Source organism: Sphaeramia orbicularis, chromosome 9 (genome assembly GCF_902148855.1).
Source record: "Sphaeramia orbicularis chromosome 9, fSphaOr1.1, whole genome shotgun sequence".
NCBI lineage: Eukaryota > Metazoa > Chordata > Actinopteri > Kurtiformes > Apogonidae > Sphaeramia > Sphaeramia orbicularis.
This window is the reverse complement of record NC_043965.1, coordinates 11,612,397-11,635,067: the sequence shown is the minus strand read 5'-3', so window position 1 is coordinate 11,635,067 and position 22,671 is coordinate 11,612,397. Positions and strand designations below refer to the sequence as shown.

Below are 22,671 nucleotides of genomic sequence, written 5' to 3'. Positions count from 1 at the left end.
CATGTGGCCCGGGGGCCAAATCCGGCCCGCCAGAGGGTTCAATCTGGCCCCTGGGATGAATTTGTGAAATGCAAAAATTACACTGAAAATATTAACAACCAATAGCGTAAAAATCATTTTATTTCAGATTCCATACATACACATAAACCAATTAGATCTCAGTTGGGTCAGACCAGAAAAATGCTGTCATTTAACCTATAAACAATGACAACTGCAGATTTTATCTTTGTTTTAGTGTAAAAAAAAAAAGTAAAATTACATGAAAATGTTTACATTAACAAACTATCCTTGTACAAAAAATGTGAATAACCTGAACAAATATGAACAACGTAAAATGTCTTGAGAAAAGGAAATACAATTTTTTCAATATTCTACCTATTATTAAATGTTTTGTGTATTTGTAATTGTAATGTAAGTTGTAATGCACATGTGTAAATGATAAACTGACGCAGAATATTGTTGAAACTGCACTTGTTTTTCTTAAGACATTTCAAGTTGTTCATGTTATTCAGGTTTTTTAAGGGAACGATGTAGATGTAAACATTATCATAATGTAATTTTATTTTTTTCACTGGTATTATTTTACTGGTCTGGCCCACTGGAGATCATAATGAGGTGAATGTGGAACTGAACTAAAATGAGTTTGACACCCCTGCTCTAGTTTATTTAAATACGTAATTTAATGAATTAAATGCTACTTTATTTCCTAATATTTTAAAGTTTCACAAATGGATGAAGAAATATTTACTATAAATGTTAACAATCAAACATATAACTTATTTAAAAGGACTGTTGATGTGTGTGAATCCTACACATTGAACCTTTATTATTTTATTAAGTTTAGATTAATAGAGTTATTAGAAATGAAAAAGTAGAAACACAGACTTAGTCAAACCTGCGAGACAAGGTGTCGTGTTTTCTTCGTTTTGTTCATTTTGTCAGACACAAAGGAACCACACATACTTCAGAGTCACAATGAGTTACAGGTTTATTCCAAAGGTGGATCATGTCAGCCCACTTGTGATCCTTAAAAAAGTGTTTTAAGCTTCGAACTTACTTTGAACACAAAACTGTATCACATCTGGTCCATACAAAATCAATTAGAAAAAGAGAAAGTGACAAAAAAAAAAAAAAAAAGAAGTTCATGCCTACAATTTTGCTACTCTCCAGGCCCCAGCGGCCATTAAATGGTCCTAAAAGTAAGGTTTTAGGATGTGTTTTAGCATCAGACTAACCTTAGCTTTGGCACTTAGTTGAAGCAAAGAGGCAGAAATTAGAGGCAAGGTTGAATTTGAAGTCTTGTCTCTCAAAGGGAGACCACAACGAGTTAGAAACTGTGATTTTTCTTAAATGTGAAACAAAAGACAACGACAAAAAAAAAAAAAACATTTTCCCTCCAAAAACAGCAAACCCTTTGTATGTGGAAGCAGACGTTCTAGAGAGGTGAAGATCATGTAAATGTATACCAGGCACTGCCGTTAATCTTCTATTTAATAAACCTCATCCCTCCAGCGCACCTGCTCGCAGCCGAGATGCTGATTCACTGTACACGGTTTTAAGGGAGAAATATAGATTAAAAAGGAGTGACAATGTGTTTCCAATTCTGCACACTTAATGACAAACGTCTATTCTGCTGCCCGGAAAGGCGGCAGTGTTGACATGCTAACATCTGCTGTGGTGTTTTCGACAGGAACCGGAGCAAGAAAGGCACTTCAAAGTCTGGAGGTCCCTTCAATTTCCTGGCCGTTCTGTCGTAAGCCCTAAAAAATGTAAACGGTCAGCTGGTCGACTTCCGGTAAAGCTTCGAGTCCTCCAAATGACTGAGGGGAATCTGCAAAAGAGACGTGGAAGAATGAAAATCCTGACTGGCGACTGTTGGAAAGAGCTTAAATGAACTCAGTGACAAAGGAAATAAAGTCTAATCTGTCGTTTGGAAGAACTGTCATCAAATCCACGTTCCTGGGCTCGTAAACGCCCTGCAGCTTTTAATAACTGTCAAAGCTGCTGGGCTTCATAAACCATTCCTAGTGCATGCACAAACATCTTTTGTCTGTTTAAGTTTCTCTTTTTAATAGCTCTGTCTCCCTCAGGTATGTGGAGTAAATCTAGTTTCAACTATGGCGCCTCAGTAGATGGAGAGGTTCTGTGGTGAAATGTTGTTTAGGTTGTTTATTGTTTATTCCAGGGTGCTTGGTGGTTGGTAATTTATTTCTCTCACAGCTGATTATTATTATTGTTATTATTATCATTATTACCTCCGCCAAGGAACGGCAGAGGTTATGTTTTCATCAGGGTTTGTTTGTCTGTTTGTTGTCTGTTTGCAAGATAGCTCTATATGGATGGATTTTAATGAAATTTTCAGGAAATGTTGATACTGGCACAAGGAAGAAATGATTAAATTTTGGTGGTGATCGAGGGGGGCAGATCTGTCTTGGCGGAGGTCTACGCTCTCCGAGTGCTTTTCTTGTTCACTACTGTTTTTTCTATACTTATTATTTTGCTATTTTCTTGTGGTATTTCTTGTGTGTATATTCAGTGTTGTGCTGCTGTCGGAACCTCAGTTTCCCACGGGCTCTGCTCAAAGGATCATTAAAGTTCTGTCTAAAGTCATACAATCTAATCTATTCTCTTTACAAATTGTAGTTGGGTAAATCCTTTACTGTTGTGAAGGTTGGGACCCTGTTGAAACTGAGAACTGAGCTAAGACATACCGAGGGTTTTACACAACTTACAGAGACAAGAACAGGTCTTCTACTGGTCTGATGTGGATCTAGCCCTCGATGGAGACCTCAGGAACCACGTGACCGTTCAGCGCTCCCTCCACTGACATCTCCTGAATGATGAAAAGGACATTAGACCAACGATGCAGCGGTCACAATGAAAACATTGTGGAGTCAGTGTGGAGTTTCTGTCTTCTTTTCCATATGTGATAATATTTACCACTGAGTTGAGCTGCACTGAATCCACACTGAGCTGCATCTGACATGGCATCTCACAGATTTCTGCCTTAGGCTCTGACAGCATTTCCAAACATGTCTGTTCAGCAGCGGCATCCTGGACATGAAAACACAGAGAAAACGTGACGATCTGGTGAAAACTAAAAAAAAAACAAAAACAATTAGACCAATCAGACACGTTAGATTACAGTTACTTACAATGAGTGCTTTCTCTGCAGGTACAACGGGTTCAGGCTCAGGCTCCACAGGCGTCTGGCTGATGACGGGCTCATCCAGGACTACCGTCTCCTTAAAGTAACAAAGGAGAAAGTAGTTCAGTGTCTTTAGTCCACAGTGTGCATCCCCTTTAAGATTTCTTTATGGTAAGTGCTTCATTACTTTTACTAGTTTCATTAACTGCTTCCATTTCTCTACATGAGTTTGTGACGCAAAAGCAATAACATTCAAACATTCTGGATTCTGATTTTCCCTTCTGATGCTCCGAAGATTTGACTATAATCCCCATGTTTGTCTTCCACACTCCCTCCAGCATTTTAGTTTAATTATTAGTGGGAATTTAGCTTTTGGAGCATGTTGGAAAATACCTCAGATGAAACTTCCATTCAAATCCTCCCCAGAATTGAAAATCCACCTCAACTCAGGATATTAAAAATTTGATAACCACATTATTCACAACCAGTATTGTATAGTAATGGAGTAATAATACTTCACTACTGTACTAGATAGATAGATAGATAGATAGATAGATAGATAGATAGATAGATAGATAGATAGATAGATAGATAGATAGATAGATAGATAGATAGAGTCTACTCTCGTTATACTGCCAACTTCCGTTCACGGCCAAATTGGCGGTATAGCGAAAATGGCGTTACAACGGGTTGCGTCCATAATGTGCATGTCTTTACTATATGATGTCTATGCTGCCTCCGTTAACCCGTTCTAATTGCGTTTCTAAATAAATCTTGATTCTGTTATGTTGTAAGGGATCATTTAAAGTGGGGAAACATTTTAAGCATTATTATACCGTGTCGGGAAATGACACCCCATCATCTTGAGGCTTTGGCTTAATCCCACGTCCTCTTCCCGACATCCTGACCTACTGAGTGTTCTGCGATAAATGAACGGTGGCCGTTCCGTAGACCTACTCGTAGCTTGTCGCGATCAGCGTCTGGCGCGTTTGTTTCAGTGCATTGTTAAAATTTATGTGTACTCGATGGCAATCACGCTGGCGGTATAACGGTCGGGAAATCAATGGTATAAGTGTTGTTTGTGCATGGAACTGGGCTGGCGGATGGCGATAGGCGGAAATGGCGGTGGCTAATGGAATAATGCGTTGGGGATTTTTGTGCAATGGTTTTGGTCGGCGGTGAGCGAAAATGGCGGTATAACGGCGGGCGGTTTAACGAGAGTAGATAGATAGATAGATAGATAGATAGATAGATAGATAGATAGATAGATAGATAGATAGATAGATAGATAGATAGATAGATAGATAGATAGATAGATAGATAGATAGATTTGTGTGATTTTGATGCACAGTATTGTTACTCGTTACAAAAAACAAATTAAAGGAAATGTAGTATTTTCACCGCTGAGATTACCGGTGAGTCAGAAGTTGGTTTGTCATTGGGCCTAATGGTGTAATAGTCCACACTCAACCTGTCGATGATCTGTTGATGTGAGCAGCAGCATAATATTCCAAATTCCGACTGCTTTTGGTTGTTATTAACATTTACTTGTACTTTTACTTTCATTACTTGAGTACATTTAATTGTAGGCTACTTGATATACTCAAGTACAGTAAATACTAGATACTTAAAGACTTGAACTAAAATATAAATAAATAAATAAATAGATAGATAAATAAAATTAATTAAAAAATAAAAATAAATAAGTAAGTAAGTAAGTAAATAAAAAGACTTTAACTTGAGTAGTATTTCAGTTGGTGACTTCCACTTCTACCAAAGTTGTTTTTTTGGTTCCTGTACTTCTACTCAGGTGTGACTTTCCAGTCCTTTATACAACACTACTCAGATCAGAACAGAAACACTGTCTCCTATAATCATCTGGAGTCTAATTAGTGTCACTCTAATGCATTTGCACACTTTGATATTGTAACTCCCTGCTTTAAAAAGACAACACATATATATTTTTTTTTTTTCAACTTTTTTCAATGTGCGCTCTGTGTGGAAAATGATGGTTTTAGAGCAACTGATATTTTATTTTTCCCTCTTCAGCGTGTAATAAGTGTGTGTTCCAAACCTGGTGGATGACTTCTGCAGCCTCAACCTCTGAGACAAACTCCGTCACCACAAAGTCATCAACCAGCGTGTCAGCAGCGTCCATGGGGGGAAGAACCTGACAGATGCAGACCACATTAAAAACCACATCAGTCTGGATCTGAACAGGTACGATCGGCTACTTAATTATATCATAATAAAGTTTGAAAAATCATTAACATAACATACAGTGCTGGGGAGTAGAGAACTGAGTACAAGTCAGTTTATTTTAGGGGCCACGTTCAGCCCAATTTGACCTCAAGTGGGATGCACCAGTAAAATAATAGCATAATAAATAATGACAACTCCGAATTTTTCTTTGTTTTAGTGCAAAAAAAAAAAAAAAATTAGTATTATTATTAAATTATGAAAATATTTACATTTTTCAAACTATCCAAACAAAACAGTAAATGTGAATAACCTGAAAAAACTGAAATTTATTAAGAAAAATAAGTGCATTTTTAACAATATTATGCCTCAGCTTATCATTATCCATTATACATGTGCATTATGGATCCACAAAGGCACAAAACATTTAGTAACAGGCAGAATATTGGTAAAATTGGACTTAATTTACTTTAAACATTTCAGGTTGTTCATATTAGTTCAGGTTATTCACATTTTATATTATTAAAGGATTGCTTGTTGATGTAGATACTTTCATAATCTAATGTTAGTTTTTTGCATTTAAACATAGAGAAAAATATGGTGTTGTCATTAATAGGCATAATGTAATTTTTTTTCACATTAAACCAAGAAGAAAATTCTTTATAGGTTATTGTGCGATTATTTTACTTGAGATCACAATTAGTCTGTATGTGTCCCCTGAACTAAAACCAGTTCAACACCATAAACAGTTAATATTGTCTGTGTAATTTTTCCATTTTGCAACCTTTTTGCGCAGCAGTTTTGGCCCATGGGCTGCATGTTTGACACCCCTGCTTTAATAGTTTAAATACATTCTGATTGTTGTAGATTTCATTTATATTTTACATTTTCTTTGTCGGCTGCTGAAACTACTGCTAAGAGTGCTCACACAGTTGCCATGTTTCTGTAAAATGCCAAGTAAACGTGAATGTAAACTGTGTTTCCATAAACTGGTGAATAAAGTGGTTGTGTGGTGTCATCAGAAGGGGGCGCTACAGGCTGTTTACAAAAGGCTGGAATAAACAGAGGAGAGGTAGAGCATTCAGTTCATGTTCTCTATATAAAATGGCTGATGTTGTTTTTTTTTTTTGTTTGTTTTTTTTTTTGGTTTTTCATGGAGTTCATCCTGATCTTGAACTGTAGAAGTGATGTTTGGTCTCTCATCAGTCCACACTATATGTTGTGTCTTTGCTAATGTAATAAGATTTATACTAATGTGATTCATAATGCAATAGCAGTATTAACTGTTACTTTGGTAGATTTACTGGCTTAATAGTGCCCTTCCTTAAGGCAAGGCAAGGCAATTACATAGCACATTTCATGTACAAGACAATTCAAAGTGCTTTACATAAAACATTAAAAGCTTTACAGCCGAAGCAATAAAAAGTACAGGCATGAGAAAAACAAACAAACAAAAGAGGTTAACAGTGACTTTACAGGTCTATTCAAGTAAATTTTGATCACAAATATTAAAAGTCTATGTAAATTTCAACACCAGTGTCATGGTAATGTAAGTGTCTTCTCAGCATCGGTGGATATTTTCAGTCCAATGTGAACTGCCAGTCATATAAATATTAGTCACACAAACAAGACATTCTATTCTGACAGTAAAAATATGGAATGTTTAGACCAGTTGGACAAGTCGACACTGAAGTTATACTTAAACTGAAGTTATGAAAGGTCTTCATTTGATTTTTACCTCTGCCAAGGAGGTTATGTTTTCATCGGGGTTTGTCTGTTTGTTTGTCTGTTGTTAGTAAGATAACTAAAAAAAAAAAAGTTATGGACGGATTTTGATGAAATTTGCAGGAAATGTTGATACTGACACAAGGAACAAATGATAAAATTTTGGTGGTGTTCATGTTATTCAGATTTTTAAGGTAAATTTGTGGATGTAAACATTTTCATAATGTAATTTTAACATTTTCACTATTGCTATTTTACTGGTTCGGCCCATTTGAGATCATATCAGGCTGAATATGGCCCCTGAACTACACTGACATCAACTAGACATAATCATAATTTCCAGTTGTAATTAATCGACTTTTGGTTTTACCTCTTTAACTTCAGTAACAGGGGCTTGAACCTCTTCTGCCAAAGCCTCAGGGACGGGGTCTGGCACCTAATCACATGACAAATACAGTTATATGATCAATAATTTTTGACAATTTCATATGTTTGTTGATGGAAATAGATACTCACCACTGGGACTTCCACAACTGGAGCAGGAACATCCTAGTATAGTACCAAAAATAAATAGAAAAAAAAAAAAAAGTTTGTCGTTTATCTTTTTTCATTTACTGTAATAATATATAATGCAAATACATGACAGGAAACGTCTACACATCTGGTTATGGCTCACACTGTGCACATGCAACGGACAATCACACAGTTACATGGAACCAAATACTAATGTTGAAAAGAAGGAAAAAAGATAAAGAAGTTCAGGGAAGAGGTTATTATCATTGGTAGAAGAGTATCTGTGTCAAAGTGGCACCTCTGTGACTGTATCAGGGACTTCAGCAGCTTCATCCTCAGCCAACACCTCCACCTCAGCTTCATCCTCCTCCTCCTCCTCCTCCTCCTCCTCTGCAGCTGCAGGACTGATGACGTCTTCAGCCACAGCGTCCGGCTCAGATACGACTGTGACCACCTCCTCCTTAACACACTCCACCACTGTTTCTGTGACCACCTGGTCTGTAACAACCACTACCACATTGTCTGCTTCAACTGCTTCAGCTTCCACTGTTTCTGCTTCGACAGCTTCTGTTAGAACAGCCTCTGCTTCGACAGTTTCTGCTTCAACGGCTTCGACAGTTTCTGCTTCGACAGTTTCTGCTTCGACAGTTTTGGCTTCGACAGTTTCGGCTTCGACAGCCGGTACAGAAAGGGATTCGACAGCAGGTTCTTCCACCACTGGTTCTGGGGTCGACTCAACTATGGGTTCCTGTTCCAAGGTTTTCTCTGCGATAACCCCGTCCACCACATCTTCAGTGATCTCTTCCGCCTCCGCTTCAATCTGTGGTTCGCAGACATCATGCGTCTGCTTGTGCAAAATCAACAGCACACGATAAGAAACCATGCAACATGCAATTTAACCCATAAAGACCCCAATATACGCCAGTGACCAAAAGCATCTACTGATCTAAAATGTTTAATAACTTTAGAGACACTGATTCTATTAATAGATGTAAATAATTGGTGTAAGATACAGTTTCTCAGCTTTAAATTATCATCAGATATGACCCATTTGAACGTTCAGAGGCTCTCTAGTTACCGTGGAAACACCCTCATCTTCTACAACATTGATTCACCAATAAAACCCATGGAGTTGGATCAATGACAGTGGTTGTAGACGCTTGTTTTACATTCAGTTAATGATATATTTTACTTTTTCCCAAGTTTTCTCTGTTTTTGGCATGATAACCCTCAAATGTAATCTCAGTATGACGATTAAATCATATAATCAGTAAAATAAATACAGGAAAATACCTGATTTTCACTGAAAAAAATGCAAAATGGAGAGGATAGTATCATGATAAATGGTGATAAATCACTTAAGAAAGGTTAAATAGAGAGAAAAAAAAATCAATTTATGAGCTGCTTTTTCCTCAAGTTTTCTCTGTTTTTGTTATGATAACCCTCAAATGTAATCTCAGCATGATTATTAAAGCACATAATCAGTAAAATAAATACGTGGAAACACCGTGATCTTCTACAACATTGAGGACATTGGAGTTGGATCAATGACAGTAGATGAAGATACTTGTTTTACATTCAGTTAATGATATATTTCACTGAAAAGGTCACTTTTTCTCAAGTTTTCTTTGTTTTTGATGTAATAATAGTAATAATAATAATAATAATAATAATAATAATAATAATAATACATTGCATTTATGGAGCACTTTTCATTTGGCAGAATCTCAAAGTGCTACAGAGAGAAGACAATAACCTCTGAATTAACTGAGTTTTCATGAACATCTAAATTATATATAGGAAAATACATGATTTCCAGTGAAAAATGCCAAATATATAGGCTAATATTATGACCAATTGTGATAAATCACTTAAGAAATGTTAAATAGAGAAAAAAAAATATTTAGGAGCTGCTTTTTCTCGGGTCTTCCCTTAAATGTAATCTCTGCATAATGATTAAAGTACATAATCAGTCAAATAAATACAGGAAAATACGCGATTTTCACAGAAAAAATGCACAATGGAGAAGATAATATTACGAAAAATGGGAATACATCACTTAAGAAAGGTTAAATAGAGAGGAAAAAAAAAAAAAATTTGGGAACTCCCACTAAAGTAGCACTGGGTCTTTATGGGTTAAGGACACACATTTTCAACAATTCATCCATATAAATTAGTGGTAGTCCACATGTTTCACCATAGATGACGAGAACAAACAAATGAATGCTCAAAACTAATTCCACGACATGCAGTTATTAGGAAATTAGGTGTTACCTGTTCAGTCTCTGTGATTACAACTGCAGAATCCTCTATGAGCACCTGAAAACAGACGAATAAAAAGCATTTCTGTCTCACTCTTGTATTACTTTTATTTATAGCTGCAGCGTTCCACATCCAACAGGACAAAGAGCCTTAGAATTAGATTACACTGATCCGATCAAGCTGCGGTTGTGAGATTTGGTTTGGTTTGAGGCTGTTGTGATTTGTCAGCAGATCAGCGCAGACCCTTATAAAACATTGGAGTCTTCAAGAAATAAGTGAAATTCAACCTGAGTGTCTTTAGTGCAGGTGAGGCCGGTCTGACCACAGAGTTGCATAAGAAAAGCAGACCTGAGGCTAATGCTCCACCACACAGCTCACAAAATGTAGGGTATAGGTCACAGAAACACTGTTCCATTCAACAGATTGTCTTCTGTCCAATGCTGTTACCTTATAAAACATGGGTGGAAACTCTGTTTTATATAGGCTTTAAGGGGAGTGTGCATGTGTTGCTTACAAACAAGTCCATGTAATTGGTTTGTTTTTGTCTCTAGTAAATACATTTTTTTGATTTAACCCATAAAGACCCAGAGCTACTTTTGTGTCAGTTCCCAAATAAATGTTTCCCCTTATATAAATTTTCTTAAGTGATTTACCACCATTTATTATAATATTATCCTCTGTATTAAGCATTTTTTCAGTATAAATTAGATATTTTTCTGTATTTAATTCACTGATCATGTTGATGTTCATTAAAGCTCAGAGTAAATTTAAAGGTTATTGAATCAGAAACAGAGAAAACTGAAGAAAATTATTATTATCCTCTCCATTTTGCATTTTTTTTTTGCTGTGAAATCAGGTATTTTCCAATATTTATTTACTGATTATGTACTTTAATAATCGTGCTGAGATTACATTTGAGAGTTATCACGCCAAAAACAGAGAAAACTCGAGAAAACGTGACCTTTTCAGTAAAATATATCATTAACTGAACATAAAACAAGTGTCTCCATTCACTGTCATTGATCCAACTCCATGGGTCTTACTGGTGAATCAATGTTGTAGAAGATGACGGTGTTTCCATGGTAACTACAGAGCCTCTGAATGTCCAAATGGGTCATATCTGATGACCATGAAAAAATGACAAACTGTATTTTACACCAATTATTTACATGGATTGATAGGGTTAGTAGCTCTTAAGTTATTAAACATTTTAGATCAGTAGATGCTTTTGGTCACTGGTGTATATTTGGGTCTTTATGGGTTAATTTCTTCCAACCTTAAACAATTTCCAAAGTGTTCTGACAGTACATTTTTAAGCAGAAGTGGACCTCCAAAACATGTAAGGCAGGTATCTTTGTAATTAGATGTTCAAGCTCAGAGCCTGTTTAGCTACGCATCAGTCAAACTCATTGACGCCTGCATTCTGCCTCTGGCTCAAAGTGTAAAGTTACAATTTACTGCCTGAACAAGCAATGGATATGAGGTAGAAATACTTTTACTCAAGTACTGGACTTGGATTACACATTAATCCATAGACACCCAAGCATCCACCATCGACCAAAACCATCTACTGATCTAAACTGTTTAATACCTGTTGATCCACTAATCCTATCAATACATGTAAATAATTGCTGTAAAATACTTCCTCAGCTTTAAATCATCATCAGATGTGACCCATTTGGACGTTCAGAGACACTATAGCGAACGTGGAAACACCGTCATCTTCTACAACATTGGTTCACCAGTAAAACCCATGGAGTTGGATCAATGACAGTGGATGGACACACTGAGTTTATGTTCAGTAAGTGACTGAAAAAATTGTGACTTTTTCCTTTGAATTTATTCTGCGATTTAATCAACATCTACATGATCAGTGAATTCAATATAGGAAAATCTGTGATTTACATGGAAAAATGCAAAATACAGAGTATAATGTGACAATAAATCACTTAAGAAAGGTTAAATGAAGAGGAAAAAAACACACAAAAGAAGCACTGGGTCTTTATGGGTTAATCATATTGCATTTGTGTGTTTTGGGTATCATCTTGATGAATAGGTTCTGTTAAATAAACCCCTAAAAAATGGCAACTCTGCAAGAAAAGGCGCAATGTGTATCATAGTTTATTGAACCAAAATCAGAAACACAGACTGAGTGAAGCTACAGGATTAAGTATGGAAGACATCCATCCATCAATTCATACATGAGACAAGAAAATTATGTTGAGTGGAAAACCAAGAACATCTTCTGTCTTGATGTGCTTTGTGTAACTTACGGTGCCCATATACTGTAGAGGTGTATTAAATGAGGCAAAAAACTTCCATATCTAGTTTTCATTTTGTAATAATTTCCACAGATTTGTCTATTCGTTTGTTTTTGTAATTAATTTGTTAAATTGTAAAGAGACTTAATGGATGCCCTGTATTTTTGTTTATTTTTTTGCATATTCACATTTTTTTGGGCTCATATTTATTTTATATTCTCTTTCACTTTTTAGATCGAATGCATTAATATTTTATATTTAGCTACATGCTTAAATGATCATTTGCTCATGTTAGGAATAAAAGGAGTAAGTCAGTCATTTTATTTGTTGAGTACATCATTAAACATTACAAAGGAAGAGGCCTCTCTTTGTTGTGTGGAGTTTACAGTATACCATCAAACTGCAAATGAGGCAGAAAACTTCAATATCTACTTTTCATTTTGTAATAATTTCCACAGATTTGTCTGCTCATTTGCTTTTGTAATAAGTGTGTAAAACTGTAAAAAGACTTTATGGACACCCTGTATATAACTGGCTCCAAGCACAAAGCTCGACTCAGACGCAAACTTCCCTCCACACACAAATATTACATAATCAACTTTTATGAGTTTCCATTACGGGTTTTTACGCTCCTTATTCTTAAGCTAAATAAACTCTTTAAACTGCTCTGTCCCAAGGTGTGTACTTTTCATACATTAAGCACTTTTGGCTGATAATACATACTTTTTGCTTACGTAAGGTTTTGAATGCACAACTTTTAACAGCACTGCAGTGTTTTACTTTAAGTTACAGATCTGCATACTTTACATACATACTTCCACCACTGCTGAGTGGTTCTAGTGTGTTGAGAGAAGCATGAAATGCAGGTTTGTTTTACCTCTGTCTCAGCAGGAGCTGCCACTGGAGCCTCAGCTGGGAGTATGACCTATGAAGGAAAGAAAAAAAAAAAGACAGAAAGAAAGAGTTTACTGACATGTTACTAACTCGACCATGTTGCTATTACCTCCCCCCTTCTTGTCCACCTCTTACACTTAAAGGTCAAGGTTTGGGAGGGGCAAATACAAAATGAAACACTAAAAATGTGCCCAAAGCAAAATAAGTTTGTGAGCCAGATTCGAGTTGTCACGGTCTGAGAACTTTTAGTAAAGAAAAAGCAATGAAAGCTGCCTTACTGAGTCCAAAAAAGGAAATGTTTGCCAACATGAGAATGTTTCAGGTCATAAATTTGCACACACACAAACCCAGAAAGCATACTAGTCCTTAGGGTACCCATTGTATGTGGTTGTGAGTGTGCTAAAGGAAAGGGGAGGTTCTGCATGTATACATAGGCTACAAGAATGTTACAGCCAATTGCATAATGGGAGGCTGCTACACCCACTCCTCATCCCTCCTCTGACTTTAAATCTTTACTGTAAGAAACCCAGTTCATTTAACTGGTGATGAAATGAGAAACTTAAGGTCAAAATGAGGTGTCGTGGAGAAAGACCTTATAAATCTATAAGAAAGATTAATTATGATTTAGAAAGTAGCATTTCTCCCCCATAGCTTTCCTAATAGTGCTAAAGTCTTCCTTGTTTTCACATTGAACCACTTTTGCAGCTTCGCTACCAATTAGTGACCAGCTGGCAGTCGACTCTGGCGTCCACTGTGAGCCTCAGTAGCAAATGCATGAAGCAGCACATGAGTATTGTAAATGTGTTCTCGTAAATTATTCAGCTTGTCTTGCAGCAGCAGCACATCTTAAATGTAGGACAGGTCTGGTGTATGGGATGGCTGCAGCTCTTTGTCACGAACTGGCTTAAATCACTGAATGGCATGACGTTTTTTTTTTTTTGTTTGTTTTTTCTTTCAGTTGTTTCAGGTTACATAGAAATGCCATGGTTATATCCTCCTCCTAATATGAGTTGGGTTACTTATGGGGGGTGGGGACAAGGAATTCAACCCTGTGGGATTTTAACACCGTCTGAACAAAAGCCATGTGGTCCAACATGCGCGTGTAGTCAAGAAGGGTAAATATACACTCCAGCTTACAGTATAGGCTTGCATAGACTGTATAGGGGAGCGTCTCAGAGAGGAGCAGGAGGTGTGTGTGTATGTGTATGGGGGGGGGGGGGGGGGGGCATGGCAGACTGTAGGCCTTCCTATACACACCCCCTTCAGCCTGTCCCAGCAGCAGAACACAGTGTTCCACACCAATCTGTGCACACAGCCCGCTTCACCACATCCACTAAAACTGGAATTGGTAATTTCATCTAAGATTAGCTCCAAACACAGTTTAGCAAAACTTAAAATGAGTCCATTCAGGTTTAGAACTAAAGACAAACGTCTGTTTAGATGGGATGCTTGGTTACCTTGGTAATTATAGGTAAATATGAACTACATGTGGAACTGGTCATTTCGATTCAGTAGGACTTGGTTAATGAGCTAACTAGCTACCAGGTTAATTAGATAACCTGTTTATAATGGGTCAGAGGATTTTTTTAGAGGAGCAATGTGGCCAAATACTAGGTGGTTTAAAGAACATATTATTGCACACAAAGTACATTAAATTAAAAAAGACAGACTTGCAGAGAATGCACATGGTTGACAGTTAACATGACCGATTTTTGGATCTTGGCAGGAATTCAGCAGCATCAGAAAACCCCGTTGGCTTCAGTCTGTCCCTTAGTTTTAATTGATTGACTTAATTGTTTAGCTCAACAATAGCAGCTATTTTAAAGGTTCACCATTCACAAGCCTGTATTGGCCCGTGTAAAAACTAAACTGATATAAAATAGGCAAAGTCTTTCTCCATTTTAAGGTTAAGATTAATGCAACATAATTACAAATGACACCATAATTTGATCTGGTTTAAAAGTTAATCTTGTTGGTGTGTGCACTCAGAATCAACTAAACTGCAGCCACCATTTCATCCAATACAGAAAAGAACAAAGTGTCCTTAAATGCAATACAGATGCTAGCTCCTCATTTTGGATTTATTAGAATCTTTACCAGCCAGTTGTGTTTGTAGAAAACATGTGAGACATAATTTAAAGCTTTCACACACCTAATATAAAATGAAAGCAGACTTTTCACGTATATGTAAATGCAAATACAGGGCAATTGAATCCCAAGACACTCCTTCGCTTCGTATTTGTCACATACTTTGAAAAGGTTTGGACAGCTGTCTGTGAGCTGCTCCTCAACTCTTAAAATACCAAAGGTTAAACTACACAACTGCACACATGGAGACAAAGTTAAGCTCCATCCCCCCATCCCCCCCATCCTAGTATCACACATGCCAACTTCAGTCTCCTTCTAGTATATCCAGCAATGAAGCGGTCATAAAAGAGGAGCATATGGATGAACTGGTACACGTGCTGCGAGTATGAGCTAATCAGGGACTATAGGCGTTCACGGGACAGAAACATGGGAGGAGAAAAGGGTGAGGGAGGTGAGGGAGGTGAGGGATGGAAAAGGGGGATGAGTGGAGGGGTTGTAAGGAACATAGAGAAAGAGCAAGCTGGTACAAAATGTACTGTCTGAGCCCAAGACACACCCACCATCCCTTCAGGCCACAGAAAAATTCACAATGAAGAGTGGATGTGATGGGGTTTACACTCACCTGAGACTCCGTGGTGACATCCAGTAACGGGGGGCCCACCTCCTTTTTGGCCCAAAGCCAGCTGAATACGAGCCCCATTTATACTGCTATCTATGGTGTTGACTTGTCACTAATTTACTTTCTTTTTTTTTTCTTGCCACAATTGTATGGTTGTGGTTTAGAATATGTTAATTCAACAATCAGAGCATTTGAAAATTTCACCAAACTTGCACCATACAGTTTATCTAAGCTGTCAGTGTGTGCAGATTCAGCTGGTATTTATTCATTTAAAGGCTTCGAAAAGTGCATGAGTGTCTGCATGTGTTTGAGTGTCTGAGTTGTATCTGGCAGATGTGCATGGAGTGAAAAAGCTGAGCAGGACTGAAGCAAATAGGGAGGGAGAAAAGAGAGCTGGGGGTGTGGTGGGAGGAAGGGAAGGAGGGACAGAGGGACGGAGGGCTGGATACTGCCATACACTATTAACAACACCACGATGGGCAGTCCATCTCCTATTGAAACATCTTATTGGTTATATGTGTCTTGTTGGATACAGTGCACCACTCTGGGGTCAGAGGGTTCAGTCTAAATGAAAATGACACATTTCTGAAGTGGACACTAACAGTGCAACGCTGAATGGCAGAAGGCCAGATCTGATAGAACTTCCTGTCACTGTTAAAACAAGGCCCGGGCACTCGTAAAAACACCAGGATATGCATGTAGCACATGCGGTGCATTATATGTGGTCATGGCTGGTTATTGGGAACAAAGACGACGAATTTACATGTGGATGTGTGTGCCCGAGGCATGTGTACACAAAAGTACATGTGTGTCTGTGCAGTAACGCATGCTCAAATCTGCACAGAACAGAACGTTTTGTACCCAACATACAGAGCATACATGATATGTGAGTAAAGACGCTACAGCGGCGTTCATAGAAACATCCCTTTTGATTTGCAGAAGTACATGTTAAGAAGGTTACCACTGATTTGACTTTAGGCACTTCTACAACCTATACTTATTCAGTGTGGTTTGAAAACTGTCAAAAGCCATTAAACAAGATTCTTCATCCTTTTCTCAAACTTAAAAATACAGTTCTTGTGTTTTCTGCCACTAAATATCTCTTAATCAAACCATTTCCAAAAGGCATAATTAGATGATATTGTCAAGTTATGTGAGATCAGGGGATTGAAGTGGAAAATCTGGCCACAAAATGAACTAAGCCATTAGACTAAATAAAACTACACATTTGACTTACTGGAAATGTATGATAAAATCTAAGTACATAAATTGACAAAATACTGTGTAAATGTTATATATTATACCTTTAATGTTGAAAAGAAAAATGCAGTGATAATACAACTTGCAAACTATGATAATGTGCAAAAAACAATATACATTTAATTAAAAACTTAACCGATAAGTTCAGAAAGAACACTATCCTTGCATCATATTCGTAAGGAAGTAAAAGCTAGAAGAATGACACGTGCTTGCTCATTCAACCAGTTCAGATGTCAGTGATAATATATGATGACTGCTGAAAGAGGCTCTGCCCACTCGCTACTGATGTCGACTCTCCCACTTTCCACCTCTTTCCTAAAAGGAACACGCTGTTCCCACTGCCTCCCACCCCCCACCAAGTCCACCTCTTTCCTTCTATATGAACCCAACCTCGGCCACATGCTACATATTTGATGTGTTCACCATCTAGAAAGGCTCTTGCAGAAACGCTAACCCACACTCACATACTATATTCAGAAAAGCCCAAGACAAGCTCCTCTTGTAAAATATATTTACGCTCAGTTTTCCCTCAGGATATTTCCACACAACACAAACCAGCATCAAAATTGAGAGAAGTGAACCATCAACCATCCACGTGGCGAAACAAACCTTTAATGCTAACTGGAAGGCTAATGCTAATGGTATGTTCACATGCTTACAACTGTCATACCCTGCAGCAAAGTATGAGGCTATGATTCTTACCTCTGGCGCTGGCTCTGTTTCTGGAATTGCAGGTCCTTCCTCTTGTACAATAGCAGCTTCAACTTCAGGGAGCTCTACGGGTGTAGTTTCTACAACTGGTAGTTCTTCAGGGACTGGGACTGGGGCTGGGACTTCAACTTCTGCTGGAGTCTGTTCCACCTCGGGTACAGGCACGGGTACGGGTACAGGTTCAGGTTCAGGCTCCGGCGCTTTCACCTCGACAGGGACGGGCTCTGGAACGGGTTCTGGGACAACTGGTTTTGGTTCAACTTTGGGGGTTTCCACAATAGGCACAGCAATGGGAACTGCCGCTGGGGCCTTTTGTGGGGCTGGTGTTCGAGCTTTAACTGCTTTCTTCTGGTTTGCTCCAGGCGGTGCACACACTGCGATTGCAGGGCTGGCTTTGGCTGGTGGGTCTGAGGCATGCTGCTCTTCAAGGGCTCTTCTTTGGGCCTGCTGCATTGAGGAAAGACAGACAATGCATGATTACTAACATTTGTACTCACAGATGGTGTCGGAGATATTTGTAATTGAAAAAACAAAAACACTGAAAATCTCAATGTTAATACTCAAGTCTGGAGAAAATGAATAGCAGCACGACTGGCATAATCCTAATAAATCCACTCTAAAGTTGACTTTCAAGAAGTGCGTCGACTTTAAAACGTAGTACTGCTTTTTGTACAAATCACTGATGGAAAGAACTGAACTCATCAGAGACACAACTTATCATAATGGCAGGAAAATCCACTTTTGTCCTTATTTTCTGGGCGCTTTGTGATTAAATTTCATTTCATCATGGTCTTGTATGCAAGTATCTGAACACATTTTATTCGAACTTTGCTGTTTTCATTAAAACCAAACCTGACACAATTGTCCTGCTTCTTCATTTAGCTTAGCAGCATTTGATGATGTGGACAGATGTATTTGTCAAGCTAACTGGCTAATAAGCTGAGCTAAGCAGCTGCAGTGATGGTTCATAGAACCTTGAGAGAAGTGAGTTTCATTACAGATCAGTGTGATGTGTCACCGTCATATTAGAGTTTCTACAATTCAATAATTGAATTATTTTGAGAAGCCCACAACGTTATGTATGGAATCCTGAATACATTTTGTAAACACACTGGTTTAGAGGTTTACGTCACGCTTCATCGTCTACCAAAAATGGATGGTGTGAAACTGATGTCTGCACGATCCCACTGATGTCATTTTAAAAGATGATCAGGATGTAATATTGTTCACAAAAGTGAAACTAAAACACCTAAAACCTGTACAGTCTCTACAGTTGAATGTGTCTGGGGCCCCCATCATGCAGACACGTTATGTCGGTGCAGGGCCCATCCTAGCACATTTTTGTCCACAGAAATACCAGAGATGCCAACCTCGGGAGGTCCTACATGTTTTTCAGTTTCGGACAAAACCCCCTGAGGCTTAAACTGGGCTTTTAGGAGCGCCGACCACTGCAGGGAGGGGCTGGGCAACTGGGATAGGGCCCAGCAAAGCTAGTTAGATAATGGGAGCTAATTAGTTGAATCAGAGCCGTCCTGACAGGTTTGGCGAAGCGGGAATGGAAACCGTGCGAGTCAGCAGCACTGATGGGTGCCCCGCGGGCCAGACAGTGGGCCTAATCACATCATAATCAGGTTATAATCAGGTTACAATCACTCCACCAAATGCTTTTGTTAGGCCGACAGCCAGTTAGGCATCCGTGGTGCTAGAGCGCTGCTGTAAGCCAGCGGAGCATGTGTTTGTGTATACACTGCTGTGTGCATATGCCTGTCCAGCTAATGTCAAAACAACCCCTCCCTTATCTCAACCCACAATAGTGTGCTACCTCCAAAAAACCTCAGTTGATTCTCAGGCCTAATGTTAGGAGGCCTGGACAGCTTTAGAAAGACATCCACTGTATCAAGAAGGGGTTGCAGCCATATGACATGTGACACTTCAAGTTGTCCAGGAGCTTCTTAGCTACTTAACTGTATGCCTCTGGAGATAACACTGAGGTATGAGTAGCTTCTGCTGTTTTTATCTGTGTGTGTGAAAGTCTTCAAGAGGGAGAGATAGAGCAGAGTCCAGTCTGGCAAAACAAGTGAAAGGCATTCCAAGCCAGTCAGCACACTACCAAATACAGTTGTGTGGTGCGGAGAGTCAGGCAGCAAGAGGCTAAAGGCAAACAAGAGGGGCGGGTGAGGAAGAATGCCACAAATTCATACCGTCTTCCTAGAGATGAAGGATTGGGTTTCAGTAGAGGACAAAATAACTCTGAAGGAAGGCGATTGTTTGAAGTTACAGTGTTTTAAGTCATTATTTAATTGATGAAAAATGAGAAAAGCTGAAGGTAAACAGCTTAGTGATTGGTAACCTCTGCCCTATGAGAAACATGAGCTTTCCTGTTACTTTCTCATTATTACCCCCCCTCTCCCCTTTTCCCCTCCCCTCACCGCCCCACCCACTCCCCTTTGGCACTGAATGTACAGAAGTAAAATTTCCCTCAGTTACCTAAGAACTGGTGAGAAAGGAGCAGGAGTCACAAATCAATTATCATGGAATTGCTAATTGATTTTACTGACTAACACAACAGCATTGCATTGCATTGATTTACATACATTATTTTTACTGTTCTGTAGCAGATGCTTTTTGTGCAATTATTTTACTCTTATATGCAAAACACACACGTGTACCTTTTTCTCCATCCGAACCACATGGCGCGTGGTAGTGAATCCAAAAATAATAATAAAAAAATCTATTACTTTTTTTGTAGTTTTTGTACTAAAAGGTAAAGATATAAAGATATGTGTGACTTGCACTCACTTGCATCGTGCTGTTCTGTTTTAATATGTTTTCCTACATGACTCCATCATATTAGGGGTTAATTTTACGCACGAGCGTTTGAGCGCTCGTCGTTTTTAAGCGCAACACAAAGAACAAAGTGTGAACGTGTGTTATGTGTGATTTTTTTTTTTCTTTTTCTTTTTTTATGTATCCAATTCACGCGATTTGCAGGAAATCCCATCACTTTTATTACTGAAGTGCGCATTGAAAAATAACTATTAAAGAACACAAAATGTGGATTCGTGGGAATGTAAATACAAAGTTCCAAAGACATTCCATCATTTTCCTAAATAAGACTTTTGACTTCGGACATAAAATTCAGTGGTTATAATCTAACCAGGATTGGATGATGGTGATGAGAATAAAAACAAAACAAAACAAAAAAAAATCTGCGCCATCCCAAACACTTACCACCCTCCTCATGCGACGCTTATTCTTCTTCCTCTTGCTGGGCATTTTGGCGTGTGCTGAAGGAAACAAAAGTCGAAGAGGAAAAGTGAAAAGAGGAGCGCAGCAACTGGGAAATGGGTCTTTATAAAGCCCCTGGAACCGCTGTTACCTTTGCACTGAACCTATTGGAGGAGCGGGATGAAGGATGGGGGGCGTGGACACACAGAGCTGCACACGCGCGCACACACCCTCAGCTATCACATATGCACGTGCAAAGCGATGGAGTCAGTGTGATGGGTGTCTGTGGCAGGGTGGTGGGACATGTTATGTAACAGCTTCATCAAAGCAAAAAGAGGGGAACTAATAGTAGGGATGCACCGATACCACTTTTTTCCAGACCAAGTACGAGTATGAGTACTTACACTACCAGTCAAAAGTTTGGACTCACCTTCTCATTTAAATGACATGAGATGGACCACAGATGGCCAATAAGTGCTCAGCATCACTAGGAACTCCTTCAAGACTGTTGGAAAACATTTCAGGTGACTACCTCATGAAGCTCATCGAGAGAATGCCAAGAATGTGCAAAGCAGTAATAAAAGCAAAATGTGGCTATTTGGAAGAATCTAAAATATAAAGCATGGTTTGAGTTATGTCACACTTTTTTTAACAACATAATTCCACATGTTAATTCATAGTTTTGATGCCTTCAGTGAGAATCGACAACGTAAATAGTCATGAAACTAATGAAAAACCAGGCGAGTCCAAACTTTTGACTGGTAGTGTGCATTTGAGTACTTGCCGATACCGAGTACCGATACGAGTACTTAATAATCCCATTCCAGTTCTTAGTTCCTTTTGTAAATGTGCTTTATTGCCGTTGTCATTAGTCTGATTGGAACAAAGTGCTGCTACTGACATTTAATGTGTTGGAATGAGCATTTGTCAATTAATCCACCAGGGGGCGCCGCTCTGAATTAACCATACTGGACAAATACCACAAAGAAGAGGAAAGTTTTTTGAGAAGAAGAAGAATAAAGTCAGTAAAAATAAACATGGAGACGACAGAGGTAACACTATTGTGATACTAATATTGCAGCGTTTTCGCTTTTAAGGTTTAAAAGTTTAGCTTCAGCAGGTAAAGAAAAGAGAAATGAGTCATAAGTTTGGTTTTCACTTCTGCTGGCGGGGGACTGCACCACTCCGTACTCCGACTGGTATTCTCATTCTGGGTACGCATCCGTGAGCACCTGGTAAACGGATGGAATGTACGCAGAGGACGAACAGAACGCTGCGTCTGTATCTGTCTGTGTCTTTAACGTTACTTGCAGTCAGCGTTACTTTTATCACCGTCATTTATTTTGAAAAATCTCCACACTCTTCACACTCCCCACACATTATTCCACTGCCACGTACCTGCTGCTCTGAGCTGGGAATGTCACATGGCTGTAAGTGGTATCGGTGCATTTGTATCGGATATCTTTTACAAGTATGAGTACGAGTACACACATTGAGTATCAGAGCCGATGCCCAATACTCGTATCGGTATTGGTGCATCCCTAACTAGTACCATAAAAAAAAAAAAATCTTTCTGTATAAAACAACAACAACAAAACTCAGTCCACTTCTCCACAGGAAAACAGTGGCTGCCTCTGTCAACCCTCTGCTTTATATTCGCTGAAATCATAAAGCCAGACAATAGTGTTCATTTTGTGCGACTTACTCACAGCATAAAGAAAAAGAAAGCTTGTACATGTGTGTACGCCCACCGCCCCCTGCAT

The 22,671-nt window shown here is 38.6% G+C and overlaps 1 protein-coding gene across 3 annotated transcripts; it reads right to left on the bottom strand.

The window, feature by feature from the left end:
- Positions 1-963: 963 nt before the first annotated feature.
- Positions 964-21,098, bottom strand: LOC115425390 (calphotin-like). Of its 3 annotated transcripts, XM_030142917.1 has the most exons (13): positions 20,912-21,098; positions 17,672-18,127; positions 12,986-13,033; positions 9,860-9,904; positions 8,180-8,432; positions 7,884-8,119; positions 7,589-7,621; positions 7,443-7,508; positions 5,223-5,318; positions 3,156-3,245; positions 2,941-3,054; positions 2,733-2,833; positions 964-1,831 (listed from the first exon to the last, which is right to left on the bottom strand). In XM_030142917.1, the coding sequence occupies exons 1-12, from the start codon at positions 20,954-20,956 to the stop codon at positions 2,771-2,773; spliced, it is 1,545 nt and encodes a 514-aa protein (XP_029998777.1). In that variant the 5' UTR covers positions 20,957-21,098; the 3' UTR covers positions 964-1,831; positions 2,733-2,770. The 3 variants fall into 3 exon arrangements, with proteins under 3 accessions (XP_029998777.1, XP_029998775.1, XP_029998776.1); XM_030142915.1 differs by having other exon boundaries at positions 7,884-8,432; positions 20,912-21,097; XM_030142916.1 differs by having other exon boundaries at positions 7,884-8,429; positions 20,912-21,096.
- Positions 21,099-22,671: the final 1,573 nt, after the last annotated feature.